At 45.3% G+C, this 15,184-nt stretch overlaps 1 protein-coding gene across 2 annotated transcripts in view; it reads right to left on the reverse strand.

The window, feature by feature from the left end:
• agrn (agrin) overlaps nt 1-15,184 on the reverse strand; it is a 276,576-nt gene that overhangs the window by 32,881 nt on the left and 228,511 nt on the right. For both annotated transcript variants that reach the window (XM_085393643.1, XM_085393644.1), the window contains 6 exons: nt 14,846-14,970; nt 14,623-14,728; nt 9,962-10,381; nt 7,711-7,836; nt 3,333-3,460; nt 598-712 (listed from right to left, as the gene is read on the reverse strand). In XM_085393643.1, the coding sequence (XP_085249769.1) occupies nt 598-712; nt 3,333-3,460; nt 7,711-7,836; nt 9,962-10,381; nt 14,623-14,728; nt 14,846-14,970 (1,020 nt within the window). The remainder of the gene's footprint in view (nt 1-597; nt 713-3,332; nt 3,461-7,710; nt 7,837-9,961; nt 10,382-14,622; nt 14,729-14,845; nt 14,971-15,184) is intronic.

The following is a 15,184-nucleotide window of genomic DNA, read 5'->3' on the forward strand; positions in this document are numbered from 1 at the left end:
CGCCGCAGATGTTTGCTTTACAGGCCATGGAGGAGCGGCACATAACGGCACCCGATAACCCACGTGAAGGATATCAAGGACACTAAATGAGGCTCATAAAACGATGGAATAAAAATAAAAAGGAACGGAGGAAGCTGATGTTCTGTGTGGTAGTTTAAAGAAGCAGCTGCTGCATATGACCCAAGATCCAAGAAAAGTATTGTAACATGATGATATTTAGACAATACCCAATTCCTTAGATATCCTGCAGGTCCTTCAGGTTTTAGATGTGTCCTTGATCCAACACAGTTGATTTAAATGGCTATATGACCTGTCTTGAAGTTCTCCAGATGCCTGGGAATGAACTATTTATTTGATTCAGGTGTGTTGAACCAGGGTTATATCTAAAACCTGCAGGACACCAGCCCTTGAAGCCTGGAGAGCCCCACCCATGGTTTAAAGCACGTGTTGTGCAAATTTCAGAAAGCAAGACTATCCAAGCTCATCTATTTACAAGATGCCTATTTTTCTACTAAAAATGTATTCATATCTCACACACCCTCCTCGCTGAAAGCCAAATGCACAAAGCTCATCTATCTCTCTATAAGGATCTCTCACCTGGTTTGAAGTGAGCCTCGACATAGGCCAGGATGGAGTTGCTGGGCGCCAGGTTACGGACACGAACGCTCATAAAGTCTTTGTGCACCGCCGACTTCCTAAACAACTCATTGAGCTTAGGAGAAGAGAGAGAGAGCGAGAAAGAGTGGGAGGAGAGAACGGACAGACAGAGGAGATGATAAATGAGGCCGGTAATGAGCTCCACGCTATCACGGCAGCGAGTCCAATTCCAGAAGACTGTACCCTATCTCTGAGGAAGAAAGAAGCTGCCTCTCAAATTGGGGTGCATGGAAGGAACCCATTGGGTGTGGGTGCACAAACTGACATTTAGCTGCTGCCCTGGCATTAATTATTGGAACAAGTTTTCAGGAGGAGCTAAGATAAATGTTGAGCTACCCTGACATTATGATTGGTTTTGCTACTGATGCTCGTTACTGTGTGCACGTTGTAACAGCCTGAAGAGCTCTTTATGAGGTTTGACTGAAGTGGGATTTTTTAAAATCAGCCAACAGTGATATTTTAACAGTTATAAATACTGACGCTGCCTTTTAACCCCAAATCTGGATGAGTATTTTCTCTTAAAAATGGGCCATTTTTATGCTAGAAGTAAAAAAAAAAAAAAAGAAGTTATGTGCACTAGTTTAAATTGTGAATGTATCACATGATGTGATTCTTTTTATTAAAAGTGACCTATTCATGATATGTACACTGTAAATCAGCAAGTCCTCAGACAATAATGAGGTGAGAGCTGATGGAAGAAGCAAAAATATTTAAAAAATAAAAACAAAAAGCTGCTAATCAGTGACAATGAGTGACTGAGTGGACTTTGTTGGGTTTGATGATTCAGTTTGTTAAAGATGATTTCCTTCATGCATTAAATGTCTCTAATTTGTGGGCTGAGGTGTGACAGCAAAGTCGAAAAATAAAATCCTCCAAAACTGGCTTAGTCACGGTGGGCAAACTCTCCCGTGGACACACGGTCCTCAAAACCACCTGGTCTTTCTTTTCCGCTTCCTTCTCTTTCTCTTCCACGTGTTAATTTATCTGCAAATTACAACAGGTTGTTCTGTCAGTGAAACGAGCGGCGGGCTGATTCACCTTCTTTCTATATACCCGTACGTTCAAGTGAATGTGTCCTGGCGTGTATGCTCTGCATGTGCTCAGTGTGTGTGCTGGAAGATGAATAGGGGGTGGTTGGCGTCAAGTGGCACACTAGGCTTCAGAGACACACAGGCTGATAGTGTTAATGAACACACATGCACGTACACACACACTCACAAATCACTGTGAGGTAGAAGATTAGGTCCCAGTGGGGCATAGTGACACTAATTCAACAGCTGGTACATGTGTACTGTGTACCTAAGCGCGCGCACACACACAAACACACAAAGTTCCCATTTCATCAGAGGAGCAAGACCCTGGCTTGACAACAGAGACATTTGTTCAAAGGTCTAAGCTCAACATAGAAAACGGACAGTGGAGAAATTCAACCAGGGTAACCAACACGAGCCAAGCTGTGATTACTGTACAGGCTCTGTGCCCGCCTGGGTTTTGGCTACAGCTACTGGCATCGTGACCATCAAAACTTACGAGACTCATATCCAGAATAAGGACTTGAGTTTTCAAATAGCTGAAAAATCATAATTAATCTCACATGAAAAGCTGCTTTTTGAATACTGTGAAGTGTCTGGCAAGCAACTGACAAATTATTCTTTAAACAAGTCTGCAGAAAGCTGTTATTTATTTATTTTATGTATTGGTCTTAAGCTTGAAGAATTTCTTTGTCTGTTTATTTAGGCCACATTCTTTGGACGTTATTAATACTTCTGTAGTATATATATATATATATTTGTGTGTGTGTATATCTGTGTGTAGATATGTCTATAAGTCTCTGGAATTCCTATTTTGATGTAAATGTTCAGGGGAAAAAAGGAAAAATAGAATGGTAAATCTTAATATCTTCACCTGTGTCAGGCAGGTACATCTGAAAATGTTATTCAATTTCTTTACATATTCATGTCTACAGATCACAGATTATAAGAGAATTCTAATATTCCCCTTTTATTAAAAATCAAATATCAGATAGGCCACGTTGTCTGCCTCTGATATGATGTATGTTCCTCTCTAAGTGCAGCCAGCCAGCAAAATGTGTGGTTTCTTCTTTTTTTCTCCTTTCTTTTTATCATTGTTGTTTTTTTCTATCAGATGTCAGAGCACAGAAATCACTCCAGCTCAGTGTGGCAGAATATTACTCAGCTACTTCAGGGGTGTCAAGTCTGTAAAACGTGCGATGAAACCTGCCTGAAGGAGCTGAAAGAATCTGATTAGTCTGGCTCTCGGGAAGAGTTTTAGTGTGACACGATGCTTTGAGTGTTGTCTGAAAAGGTTTCCACTCATGACAAGAACATTCTTGGGAATACTAGGAGAATTTTGTAGCATTACTCTCCAAGTTTCCCTAATGGCAACAGTGGCAACTGTCATTTGAATCAATTACATCAAAGCAGTTTTAATTTATACTTTTTCTGGACACTTTTTTGACACTTGAGGACAGCAGAACAAGCTGGAAAAACAGCAAAGGGCATTAGGACATTTAAAAGTACTTTAAACCTCATTAAAAAGCTTATTTAAAAAGCTGAGAGCTAGCAAAGGGCAGTATAAGCTGAGAGATGTAAATGTGGATTCTTTAATCTATTAATTAATCATGAAATCGTGTGACAGCAAATTCAGCCACTTACAGCGCCCTCTATGCTGCGGGCTGTCTCTCCAAATAGCTCGGACTTGGGGTCCTCCATCTCAGGTGTGTAGATCAGGTCCTGGCCATCCACCTGGTCCAGGTGCAGGGAACCGCTGAACCTCATGGTGGCTGGAAGAAGAAGAGAAGATACAGAAACACTGTGGCTCAAGCCCTCTTCTTTCACTCATTCCCCGCTGCCATCCCCCTCGTTTCAGAGCAGTGCCAGTTTTGGGTTAGTGATGGATTGTGTGTTTGTGTGTGTTTGACAAGGAGGGGTTAGTGAAGTGTGTTGCTGATCGTCTGGGGCTTTAAAAAAGGTCTGCAGTTTGGCCATTAAAGGTAGAGGCGGTGGATTTGTGGTGGTGGAACAGGTGGACTGTGAAATATGACAGAAGAGATGAACAGAAGGTGGAAAAATGGGCCAGTTTTACCAGACCGAGACTCGTCCCCAAAGCTGGCCGTGCCATGGAGGGCTGGGTAAAAAGACAACAAGTTAGACAGACACACAAACACATGGAGGAAAAAAACAACACACACTAAAGTGAAAGCAACCCACGGGCACTCAAAATAGTGCCTTCCTCAGCAAAGAGAAAGCCTCCCTGTGCGACCTTGGGGGTTATGTTGTCCGACATCTATCAACTCTATATGGTTTCTCGGTACTGCCGCCAGAGAGGTGCAGTGCGATATAAAGCTGAAAGTCGAAGGTGTTTATGTGTGTGGTGAAGAACGGAGGAGTTTCTGTGCCGCTCATAATCAGCAGAACAAATTGCCCAAATCAATCATGGCAGCCCCTGCCTGAGCAATGCCAGAGAGAACAGGACGAGCACTTGTATGATTATCGTGAAAGATAGTCATAATTGTCTCCTTAATGGAGGCGGACCCATGACTGACACAGCCTGGTTAAAATTGCATGAAAAGGACAGCAGAAACTACCGATACACACACAGGCGCGCGCCGCTGCCCTCTCGCTCCCCTCCCTCACCATCTACAGTACTTTCACGGGCAGCACACATCGATTCACAAGTGACGGTGGCCATAAAATAGAGGCAAATGGACACAGTTTGGAGAGGGGTAAAGAAAGAAAAGAGAGGGGGGACAAGCGAGATCTGACTTCTAATCTGCAAAGAAGACAAACATCAGAAAGGGTGATTTTCCAGACCACTGCCGTGACGGACGTAAAGAGAGGGAAAGAGAGTGATAAAAAGACAGACAGAGCTATTTGGCTATCAGATTCTAGTGAACTGTAAAATGTAATGGATATGTCAGACTTCCCCAGGCATATGGAAGAGTTTATAGTATCTGGAGCTCAGTGTGCCAATAACTTTCACATTAGCATTTGGCAATTATCCCCGATGCCATTAAATTTAACATACGCAGGACCTAGAGTCATTTTTTTATATTACACTATACTGGGAAATATACCCAATGCAATCTATAACCAAGGTGTTTAATTTTTTTAAATATGTCAGTGTGGGCTAAACCAAACCTTGAGCCTTTTCCACATGTGATGTCCTAATAATCTGAACAACGAACAATTATTTTTTCCCCCCGTGAGACAGCCCGTCAGATATCAATAAACTGTGTCGTACAATGAAATAGCAGCCGATGCACGAGGCAGAGGGATGTGTCATTTCACTTCTAATGAGCGGGAGATTGGCTGAGGCCTTCTCGGGAGAAGAAAAAAGAAAAAAAATCCAGCGTATTGATCAGCTTATCGCGCAGCTCGGTTTTATTGGTAATAACACTTGAGCTGAATGAAGTATCGATCGCCGGTGTGCCGTCATTGTTAGCTGGGATAAATATTTACAGGCTTTTGCAGATTCGTTTTAACAGTTCTCTTGTAGCCCGAGCTTGTTTCTATCATCAGCCGGATTCGAGGCTAAATGTCACAGGGTTCAACCTCGACAGAACCTTTCATGTTTCACCTCTCCCTGCCTGTAAATTCTGTGAAAGAAATAAATGGCGTAGGGTTCTGGATGGGCAAAGGTGGCCTCATATCTTTAGGTCATGTTGCAGACTGAGTGGCAGTAAATTCTGCTGGTTTATTGAAAGGCTTAGGGGACCTTCACCGTGCCAGAAATGCAACTCCATGCACTAATTTGTGGCCCGAGCTCTTTCAAGTCATGACCCAAAGCTCCCCCGAGAGCCAGAGTGAATCCCTCTTTTCACAATCAGTCAGACTACCACGGCTAGGACAAATAGACGGCAGATTTCAACCGAGGGATGGAGAGAGAGAGAGATAGAGAAATGAAGGGAGAGAGAGAAGCCCTTTATCTTTATGAACTGAGTGTGGCAGGAGTCACTGATTGGTACAACAGCGCTCGTCGGCCCCTTCTAGTCTCTGGGCTCACTCGCTGCTCAACTCCAGAGAGAAATGAACTGATGCAAGACTGGATTGAGATTGACTGGTTTGAGAGAGAGCGAGAGACAGAGAGAAAAGGTGACAAAGAGCTCAGAAGGGAACTAAGGAACAGTGGCGCGGACTGATAAAGAGAAGAGCGCACGTGAGGGTGCAGGGGTGCGAATTCAAGAGGAGAGGGAGATTAAAAGAAAAGGAGCGAGGGTGAAAGAAGAGAGGAAAGAGCGTTCAAGAGTCTCGAGCAAAACAAGAGAAAAGGAAACTCGCTGAGGATCTGTTGGTTATGACTAATATCAGGGCGAGACTGCAAAGTGTTGCAGAATTCATAAAAATGGATTACCAAGGTCAGACTAATGGTTTCACTGTTTCTGTTTTTCTTTTCTTATTTTAATTTCCTGCCACCTGTCAATAAGCTCATTTACATATGATAGAAGTGATTCATAAAAACACTGCTGCAGAGAAAAACCAAAAAACACCACCTGTTCTGAACAATTAAGCCAAACGCTCCGATATCCCGATTTGTAAAGTCAACATTAGAGGTGTAACACGAGGCAAATGGTGGCTAATGTTTAGAAACACAATACTGAAAATTGGCCCTTTGGCCGACTCACCGAGCGAAACAGACAGCAGCGGTGGTCGAGCGAGCTAGATAATGACTGAATCAGTGAAGACAGGGAGCAGGCTTAGAGTCAGGAATGATGGTATGTTTTGATTCTGGTGGCACAAAGAAACGCATCCACTCTTCCTGTTGCGCGGGATGGTGCACACATTGTGCGACTGTGTGTGTGTTGGCGACAGACATTCAGACTCGCAGCTATTTATACGTTTCTTACCTAAACAGCGAGCAGAGCAGAGAGACGGAAACAGCCATATAAGCCGGTTTCCATGTTTTTTGTTTGTTTTTTTACTTCTGTCCTCATATTCTGTGTGCTACTATTGGCCGGCGCCTGTGCTATCCACCTACAGCCAAGCGACTGCATCCCAGAAACCTTCTGAACACAGCAAAATCAGAAGAAATAGGTCTCCACAGATAAAACTCCCACACACTTTATATGTCATAAGTGATGATTAAGGAGGATTTTTTACTGTATATTATACTTTTAAATATTTATATATATTGTTGTTCAATTTTCACATGTCAGCAAATGAATACAGACTGAAATAGATGGAAAGCAGTGCCTCTCTGAATCACGACACTGGCAGACTGACAATGACGAGTAGTTGATTTCTTGCACTTTTGTGCAATTATTCTGACTGTGTTTCACGAGTTAACTGAGAGTCACTTTAATTATTGTAATAACAGAAATTGTCCTCCGACACAGTATTCCTTAACAATATGTTGTGCGGATAACTCTGTCTGGATCAATAATCCATTGCAACACTATTTTTAGCATTTTGCACTTTTTTTCCCTCTAAAGCTCAAGACAGCACATCAATTACTGATGTCTGGGGCAAAACAGCGCGAGGCCACGCAAACAGAGGAGGACGACAAGGACTTCCTCAGGCAGCAGAGGTTACAGCTGGAAAATTTGGGTTTTTGTTTTGTTTTCTGCTTTAAATATGGAGCTGTGACACGATTAGTTTGGAGGAAGAAGAAACTGCCAACAAGTCCCTCTGAAACCGTCGTTACCACATTTGAGTGTGTGTGCTTGTTAAATAAGGTGACACAAAGCGTTCAGTGGTGAGCTTTGCAGAGAGATGTGTTAGCTGCTCTCTTCTGCTTGCAGCCTTTACACTAAGCTAATCACCTCCTGGCTCCAGCTCCATACTTAATGCACAGGCATGAGAGCGGTATCAGTCTTCTCATCTCACTATTGGAGGGAAAGCCAATTACTTTTCTCAAAAGACCCATGAAAGGCGCCCTCCATACAAACAGAGCCCGAGCTTCTGCGACTCAAAGCAAGAGCTACAGAAGCTGGTGAAACAACAGCAACAGACAGAAGACGCAGAAGACAGCCGGGAAGATGTTTAGGTAATTAGAGAGTAAAGAAAGTCGTTTTCAAAGGTGTGCTTGACTTACAGGGGCAGTTGGCGCCCTCTGGAGTACTGGATGGTGTCTTGCCATCAGGGCAGCAGCCGAACTCTGTGTTGTCGCAGGACGACCTGTCCTCAAGTGTGGGTAAAGTGGTGCTCGCCATTGTGGGACCTGAGGGTGATACACAGAGGCTCATAATAGTTCATGAAACGTTACAGCTTATGTAGGAAACCCAGAACAGAGCTACAATTTTTAGGCACTCAACACCAGCAGTGATTCCAAGGTCAAAAACCTACAATTCCAACTTTCTCTCGCGTCTACACACATTTGTGTGTTTGTTTTAGAGTGCTGACCAGTGATTGGACACTAATAAAGGCATCTGTCAGGAGTGATTATGTGGCATTTTCACTAGAACTGATTGTACACCTGGATCTCTTTTTGTCAGGTAGAGAACACTTAATGGGGAGTGTTGCCAGTCATCTCACACATGGCTCACTTTTAATGATGGGAGGATGTGATAACTGCTCGCTGCAGATTGGGTGAGTTTTACCTTCAAGGAGTCCCAGGAGGACAAAAACAACATACACTCGTGTTTGTGTTACTGTCACTGCATATCTGGCTATCTTGGGACATTACAGACATAAAAGTGGCTCGGCTTGCTCTATCTGAAGAATGAGTGTGTATATAACAGCGGCGAGCTTCGGTCCACTCTAATGATGATGTTGGCGGAGGGGGAGTTGTCTCGGTGTCGAGGCGGTGCACTTTATGGCCGCGGAGAGATTAGAAATAATCGTCGAGGCAAAGAGCTAGCGGCTAAACAAGCCATAAACACGTCAGAGGCGAGGGACGTCCTTCTCAAGGACATGCGGTCAAAGGATGTGGAAGGAGGAGGGAGGAGGGAGAAGGGGGCGGGGCAGAAGGTGGGAGGAGGCTGGGGTTTATGGGGCATCTGCTGGCATGTGGTCTGCACATTTACAGAAGCATCGGGCAGTGCAACTCCTATGGAAGCCATGAAAGCTGTCAAATAAACACAGATAAACACAACGACAAATACACACACAGATTTGTTCGGATTGCAAAAATACCACAGGCACAAAAATGTGAAAAGGTGCACCTCTGACCTACTCACATTTGTATGCTCAGATGGTGACATGTGCACTCTGGATTGGACAAACACAGTGACACGAGGAACAGGAGATAAGACTAACACACACACACACACACACAGACGCAAACACACAAAACAGATGACGAAACAGATTAGTTCAGTATTTCAATATCCAAAACTGTCCTGGAAAATCGTCTAATCAAACAATCACAAACTGACTGTTGAAAAAAAGGAAAAACATCCAGGCACACTTGGGTACACAGTCATACGCACACATATACACACAGTCACAAGACGCCAGGTCTCCTTTGCAGACAAGCTACATGCTCCTTGCATCACCGAGCACTCTGGTCAGCCTCTGACAAGAGAATAAATCTAAAACTCGGGGAGCAGGAACGAGAGGAGAGGGGGAGCAGGAGGAGGAGGAAGAGCCGAGGAAGAGCACATTGGGGCCTTGCCGTTCCATCAATCTTATCCTGTTACTGCGAGCTGTCAGGTGAGGTGGACAGACGGATGGAAGGCAACATCAGAAAAAAATCAAAAAATCAAAAAGAGAGCACTGATTGAAAAGTCTTAGTCGTCCTCTTGTTGTTCAACCAGAGGCCCGGTAACCGCCAGAGCCCAGGAAGGCATGTCGGGAAAGATTTGAGACTAGTCATGTGACAAGGTATGCTGGCTCACACACTCGCACCTCAACCTCCCAGTCACATCAGCCTGTCAAGTCAGGCTCCAGAGATCCTGAGATGCGGACCAGCAGTTCCATCTAGAGTGTATTTTACAGAGCTTGGGTTTTGTTTTGCTAGCTGTTGAGAGCTGGTGGAATGGGAGGAAGAAAAACGCATGGGCGATGTAGCAACAGTGAACCATGCAAATACATTCTTTTCTGTCTGAAATTGAGATATACATCTTATGCAAGTGGAAATGACACTAACAGCACCTGTTGACAAAGATTTCTCTTCCCTGCCTGCCTGCCTGTGACATTTGTCTCCTCAAAAGCAATTTGCATACAAATACATAAGCCTGTGCCTATTTTTCATTTTCAATTAACAGATGATGGCATGAATGCATTATGATGTGAACTAAGAGGAGACTATGAGTTTGACCAGCCCCTTTTTTGAGAAAAACCTCCCCTCCCTACACACACACCCAAAGCTTTATGGATAATGAAGTGAAAGAGCAGGGATTTACCGACAGTCTCCTCGGCCCCACTGGCCTCCGTTGGGATGCCGCTGCTCTCTTCTTCAGTCGCTTCGTCCCCGCTTGGATCCCCACTACCCGAGCCTTCGAAGGAGACTGCGGCGGCCGAGGGAATTGGACCGCTGCGAGAGGATGTGGAGGCGGCAGCGGTTGGGCTGGGCTGCGGCGCTTGCGGCTGGATGTGGGTGGAGTGGTGGCTGGTTGCTTGCGCACTTTTTTGTGTAGGGGATGGAAAGGGGGTGGTGGTCGCAGGTTGCTCGAGGGTTTCGATCCATGGAGGCGGGACGCCGTGGACCATGTTAGGATGGAAGGGTGCGACGGTGGTGATGGTGGTGGCGGCAGCAACGGTTGCGCTTGGGGTGGTGGCGGGGGGGTTTGGGGTGGGTCGATCTGCTGGCTCAGAGATGGTTTCTGGTGGAGGGAAGGGGAGGAAGCAAGGAATGGATGAATGACTGAGCATAGATGGAAGTGTTGGACTTTGTTTTACTTAACTGCAGTAAAACCTCAAAAATCACACCAGAGGAAATAAAAAAAAAACATAATTAGCCAATAAACCATAACAAAATCACTTAATGATTATTACAACCTACTGCTCACTATAACTTTTTTTCACTCACTATAACTCCTGTATTCAGTGAGTGATTATGTCTCTTCTAATCTTCTAACCCATCTCCCCGATGTTCACCAGTGTCATTAAGTAATTACATTAGAAACCACACACATACACAAACAGGCCTGTTTGTACAAGCAGCCCGTGATTAAAAAGCCTGCAATGGATGAGATGTCAGAAATCTTTGTTTCAGGGGTCTTAAGAGTGAAAATGGAATATGCCAACAGATGACACATCGCATTCGGGCATGTGCACTCCGCCTGCAGACGAGTTATGTTTCCCAAACCAGGTTAAACTACTCCAGTTGGTGTCAGCGCATTGTGTGGAGGGTATTTGTGCTTGTGTTTGTACACATATGGCATGCATTCGTGTGCACAATATGCATGTTTGTGTGTTGCTGTGCCAATGCCTATGAATTATATATCCATATTCAAACGCTGCCCTCCAGTAGCACAGCTTTAATCACCAACAGCCAGTGCCTCCGGTGATGAATGATTGATAGAAATGGGGCAGAAAAAAAAGAAAGAAAAAAAAGCCGGCTTTAACTCTGGCTTCAAAGAGCGCTGCTTGCAGAGAGCATGAGTATCCGTCAACGCCACCACAACACACTCGTGTCAATACACACACACACACACACACACACACACACACACACACACACACACACACACACACACACACACACACACACACAGAGAGAGAGCAACAAAAACAACAACAGAAAAAGAATCCTTCCACGTGAGGGGAGCGAGAAGAGCCTCTCTGTAAAGAGCCCATCATTACCAATGCAAAAAGCTCTGGTGCAAAAGGACAAACTGTTGGCGATAAAAGAGAGATAAATGGGACAAAAACTCCTGCGGGAGATAAGTGAGTTGGCAGGGAGATGCTACGTAAGCGAACACTTCAGATTTAGCCGTGGCGAGCAGTCACGGCAATATTGTCATTATTTCTTCGCTCCTTGCCGTCCCACGAGCACAGATGTGTGTTAGCGAGAAGGTGAAATGAAGAGGAGATTAAAAAATAAAAAGCTATACCGTAGACATGCGCCTCATTAGGATTCGCCTAACATTATGTGTAGGACTTAATTACACCGCTATAATCGCTTAGTTGATCGGCAATTATTCACCGAGGTGTGAAATGTGATACCTACTGAGACGGCAGAAAGCCCGGGAGACGCACAGATTGTCAGCTTAAAGCTCGGAAGATATTTGTAATAGAGAGATTTGGAGTGCATAGAGGAGCGATGCTATCACCAAGGAAGGTGGCATGCATCGCGTTTCCTCTTGGCTACACCTGTCAGTCTTGTGCCAAGCTTAGCGTCAAGCGGATTGGTCCCTGGAAAGGGCCTAATGTGTGTTTGGGTGTGTGGGCATCTCCAGAAGCAAGCTCAGCGACATGGGATAAAGCAAGAGAGGAGCGCTCGTTGGGAGAAAGCAGAGAAGGACTGACAGCACAGTCTGTTCAGCTGACGCTTCTCTTAATCACGTTTAACAGTCCATTTGCCTTTTTTTTGCTTTATTTCCTCCCAGTCGAGCACTGGACAGTAATGTCACAGAGTAGAGAGCAAAATAAATCATAGTCATCTCGGCTTGCTTCAGCTGTGTACTTATTGTTGACAGGTGATTATTAAGATTGTTTGTGGAGTCAGCCACCCTCAGTGAGGAGGAGGGATTCGGAAAGCGCAAACTGGAGGAGAAAGACAAGGAAGCCACAAAGGCAAGGAGAGGAAATGATAGGGAAAAAGAGCCTGACAGAGAAAGGGTTTAAATCAGATGGAAAATACAGGTTAACAAATCAGCAGCAGGGAAACATGGCATGGCAAACTGAACGAGGGAGTGAATAATGGCACAAAAAAAATCGCAGGACATGGAGGAGAAGGCAACAGAACCCTGACTAGCAAGCAGGCAGAGGGCTGCCTGTGCCATATGCTGGCCTTCGTTGCCAATTTGCTACAAACTTACAGGTAATAACACCATATGGGAGAGGCAGGTCATTGCCAACATGGTGGCCATTTCCTCCCGCTGCCAGAATTTGTTCACCGGTACAAATGCCCTCCCTCCGGTGCTCGGTACAGTGTTTTATGCATATTTTTTTGAGGATTCTTCTCTTATCGCTTCATCTTTTGCTGAGACCTAGCAAAGAAGCCGGCAATACTCCTCCCCATACTCTGCGGCTGCTTGGAGGAGACTTCAGAGAGAGCCGGGTAACATCACAGCTCTCTGTCACAGGCAGAAAGATTTGAGGAGCTTTTTCTGCAGGCTTGTAATTTCTTTCCTCAGCCTGCCCATTAGCGGCAGACTGCACAGCAGCAGCAGAAGCAGCAGTCACGCTCCCTTGTATAATAAAAAGTTGCAACAGATCAATGATGTTAAAAAAGATCAATATTCACTCATTTATAGCAGAGCCCTTGGCACTGCTCTCCTGTCAAACCACGGAGCAGCTCGGCGAGCATTGGCATGCCACGGCGCTGTGGCCCGGCGTCTGGAAGCGCTGCGTGTAAACAGTGGGAGGGAGGGCGGGCTTGGCTCTGGCGTGGTGAGGGGTGGAGGCAGAGCAAATGCTAATTCGCACCCAGCCACACGTGAAATGAGCTCGAGATCTAACTCCCGAGCCGACAGCAGCGCCAGAACAGCAACCCGCGGTGCGACCGCATCCGGGTGAAGAAATTAAAAGATCCTCCGCGGCTGCTGGTGGGGCCCGAGCGCTCGCCTGTCTCTTCATTGTCCCCGTAGAGATAGAGAGAGAGTCCACTGCGAGGCGTCTTCGTGCCTTCTGTGTATGCAGAAATGCTAGGTGAGGGATTACACACAACCCACATCTCTATTGCCAGGCAACAGAGGAATGTGAGACCAGACTGGATTTTGGCTCCATTTGCTGGTAACCCACGGCACTGAATTTGTAATTACCAGATGTTCAGGGACTTATCAAAGCCTTGTCAATTCCTTACTGAGCATACTCCTTTTTTTTTTTTTTTTTTTTTTAAATCCGACTACCTGAAACTACAAATCAACATACACTATATCAACATCCTTTCCTGTCTGGAATACTGCCATTTCAGTCTGAAGGGGATCACTCAGGGAAGAGGGGTAAAAGGGACGCGTGTCTCTGCATGAGGTCATTTGATCCACTAAATGATGAGGTGAATGAACATTTTTCTACCTGAAAATGTAAGACACCTGGCAGTGGCTCGCGGCCACAGCTCCACAGCTGGCGTAGAGCTTCCTCCTGCTCTTGCCGGCGGCGTCTCTAGAATTCTGCTGTGACGCAAGCTGGCAGTCGGCGAGACCACTTCACTGTACATGAAAGCTGTGGCCTTGGCAAGGGTCCCAGTGCCTATTACACCGATCCAAGCAATGTCCATCAGCATGTGGGCTGGGATGGAGGGGAGGGGGGACAAGAGCTGTACCTTTTCCTGAGTACACATGTACTCTACATGTGCAATCATACTTCAGCAGCATCGTGTTCCTGGCAGCATCAAGCTGCGAAGGGATTGATGTATTCCCCAACAGGGGGTTTGAAGATGAAGCCAAATCCCAACAAAGGGACTGGAAAGCAAAGAGGAAGTGTCATTGCTATCTGGTGAGTTTGCAACGCACAGACTCCAGTCAAACTTGTTTTTCTTTTCAAAATAAATAAATAAATCTCCATCTTAATTCTGAGATCCCTGTAGTGTGGCACATGCTTTCATTCTCACCAGGCAGTTTAAAACCAGGAGGAGAGACAGGCTTGTTCGATATACAGAAGTGCTATTGAACATGATGCGTGTAAGATGCTTTTATTATATACTCTTCAGCACTTGAATTACCTTAATAAGAAATAAGCACAGCTGCTCGAGTGTGTGCAGAAACATTTATTTTAAGATAAATGTGCTCTCACAGTGCTCTGACCTTACTTTCTGAATCAGAGTGATGGATAGGAGGAGAAACAGCAGGATGGGGTTAATTTGAGGCCCTCGGCACTGCTCATTATCTTTTGATCAGGGACTGACAACAGTTGGCCATCCGTGTGTCTCGTTATGCATGGAGGTTTCTACGAGGCTCACCTGTGCACTGTCCAAAGTGCTGCACTGTGATGTCCTTGTCCTGTCTACAGGCTATGGTCCTCAGCTGGCACTGGTCGGCATAGGTCACCCCATCTGAGCCGCACACCTGCTCCACAGTGACAGAGATGGAGCGAAGGGAGAACACGTTAACTCCCTACAGGCAACTACAAGAATGTGTTTCCATTCAAACAACTTATTTCTTTAGACAGTTTGAAAGACACACCTTGGTTTTGTTTTTCAAATCGCAGTCAGGTGAGGGGCACTCACAGTGGGCCTGGCCATTCACCTTAATGCAAGTGGCTCCATAGTTACATTGTAACTCTTCACAGGAAGTTGGGGCTTCAGGACCTGTGGGAGAAACAAGTTTACACTGCTATACGTTCTGTACGCACTATATGGACAAAGGTACTGGGTCATCTATGCATCCTGTTAGAGCACCACTCTCGAATTCAGTGAGCTCTTCATTCTTTCATCAATGACTGTGAATGCAGGCTGCATGGTTAGGTGCTTGATTTAAAAAGTCTGTGGCAATGGGACTGAAAACACCTGAATTTAAAGATTA

This window comes from Rhamphochromis longiceps, linkage group LG20 (genome assembly GCF_057381845.1).
Source record: "Rhamphochromis longiceps isolate RC_006_pf linkage group LG20, R_longiceps_female_GT1.1, whole genome shotgun sequence".
In the NCBI taxonomy this organism is placed as follows: Eukaryota; Metazoa; Chordata; class Actinopteri; order Cichliformes; family Cichlidae; genus Rhamphochromis; species Rhamphochromis longiceps.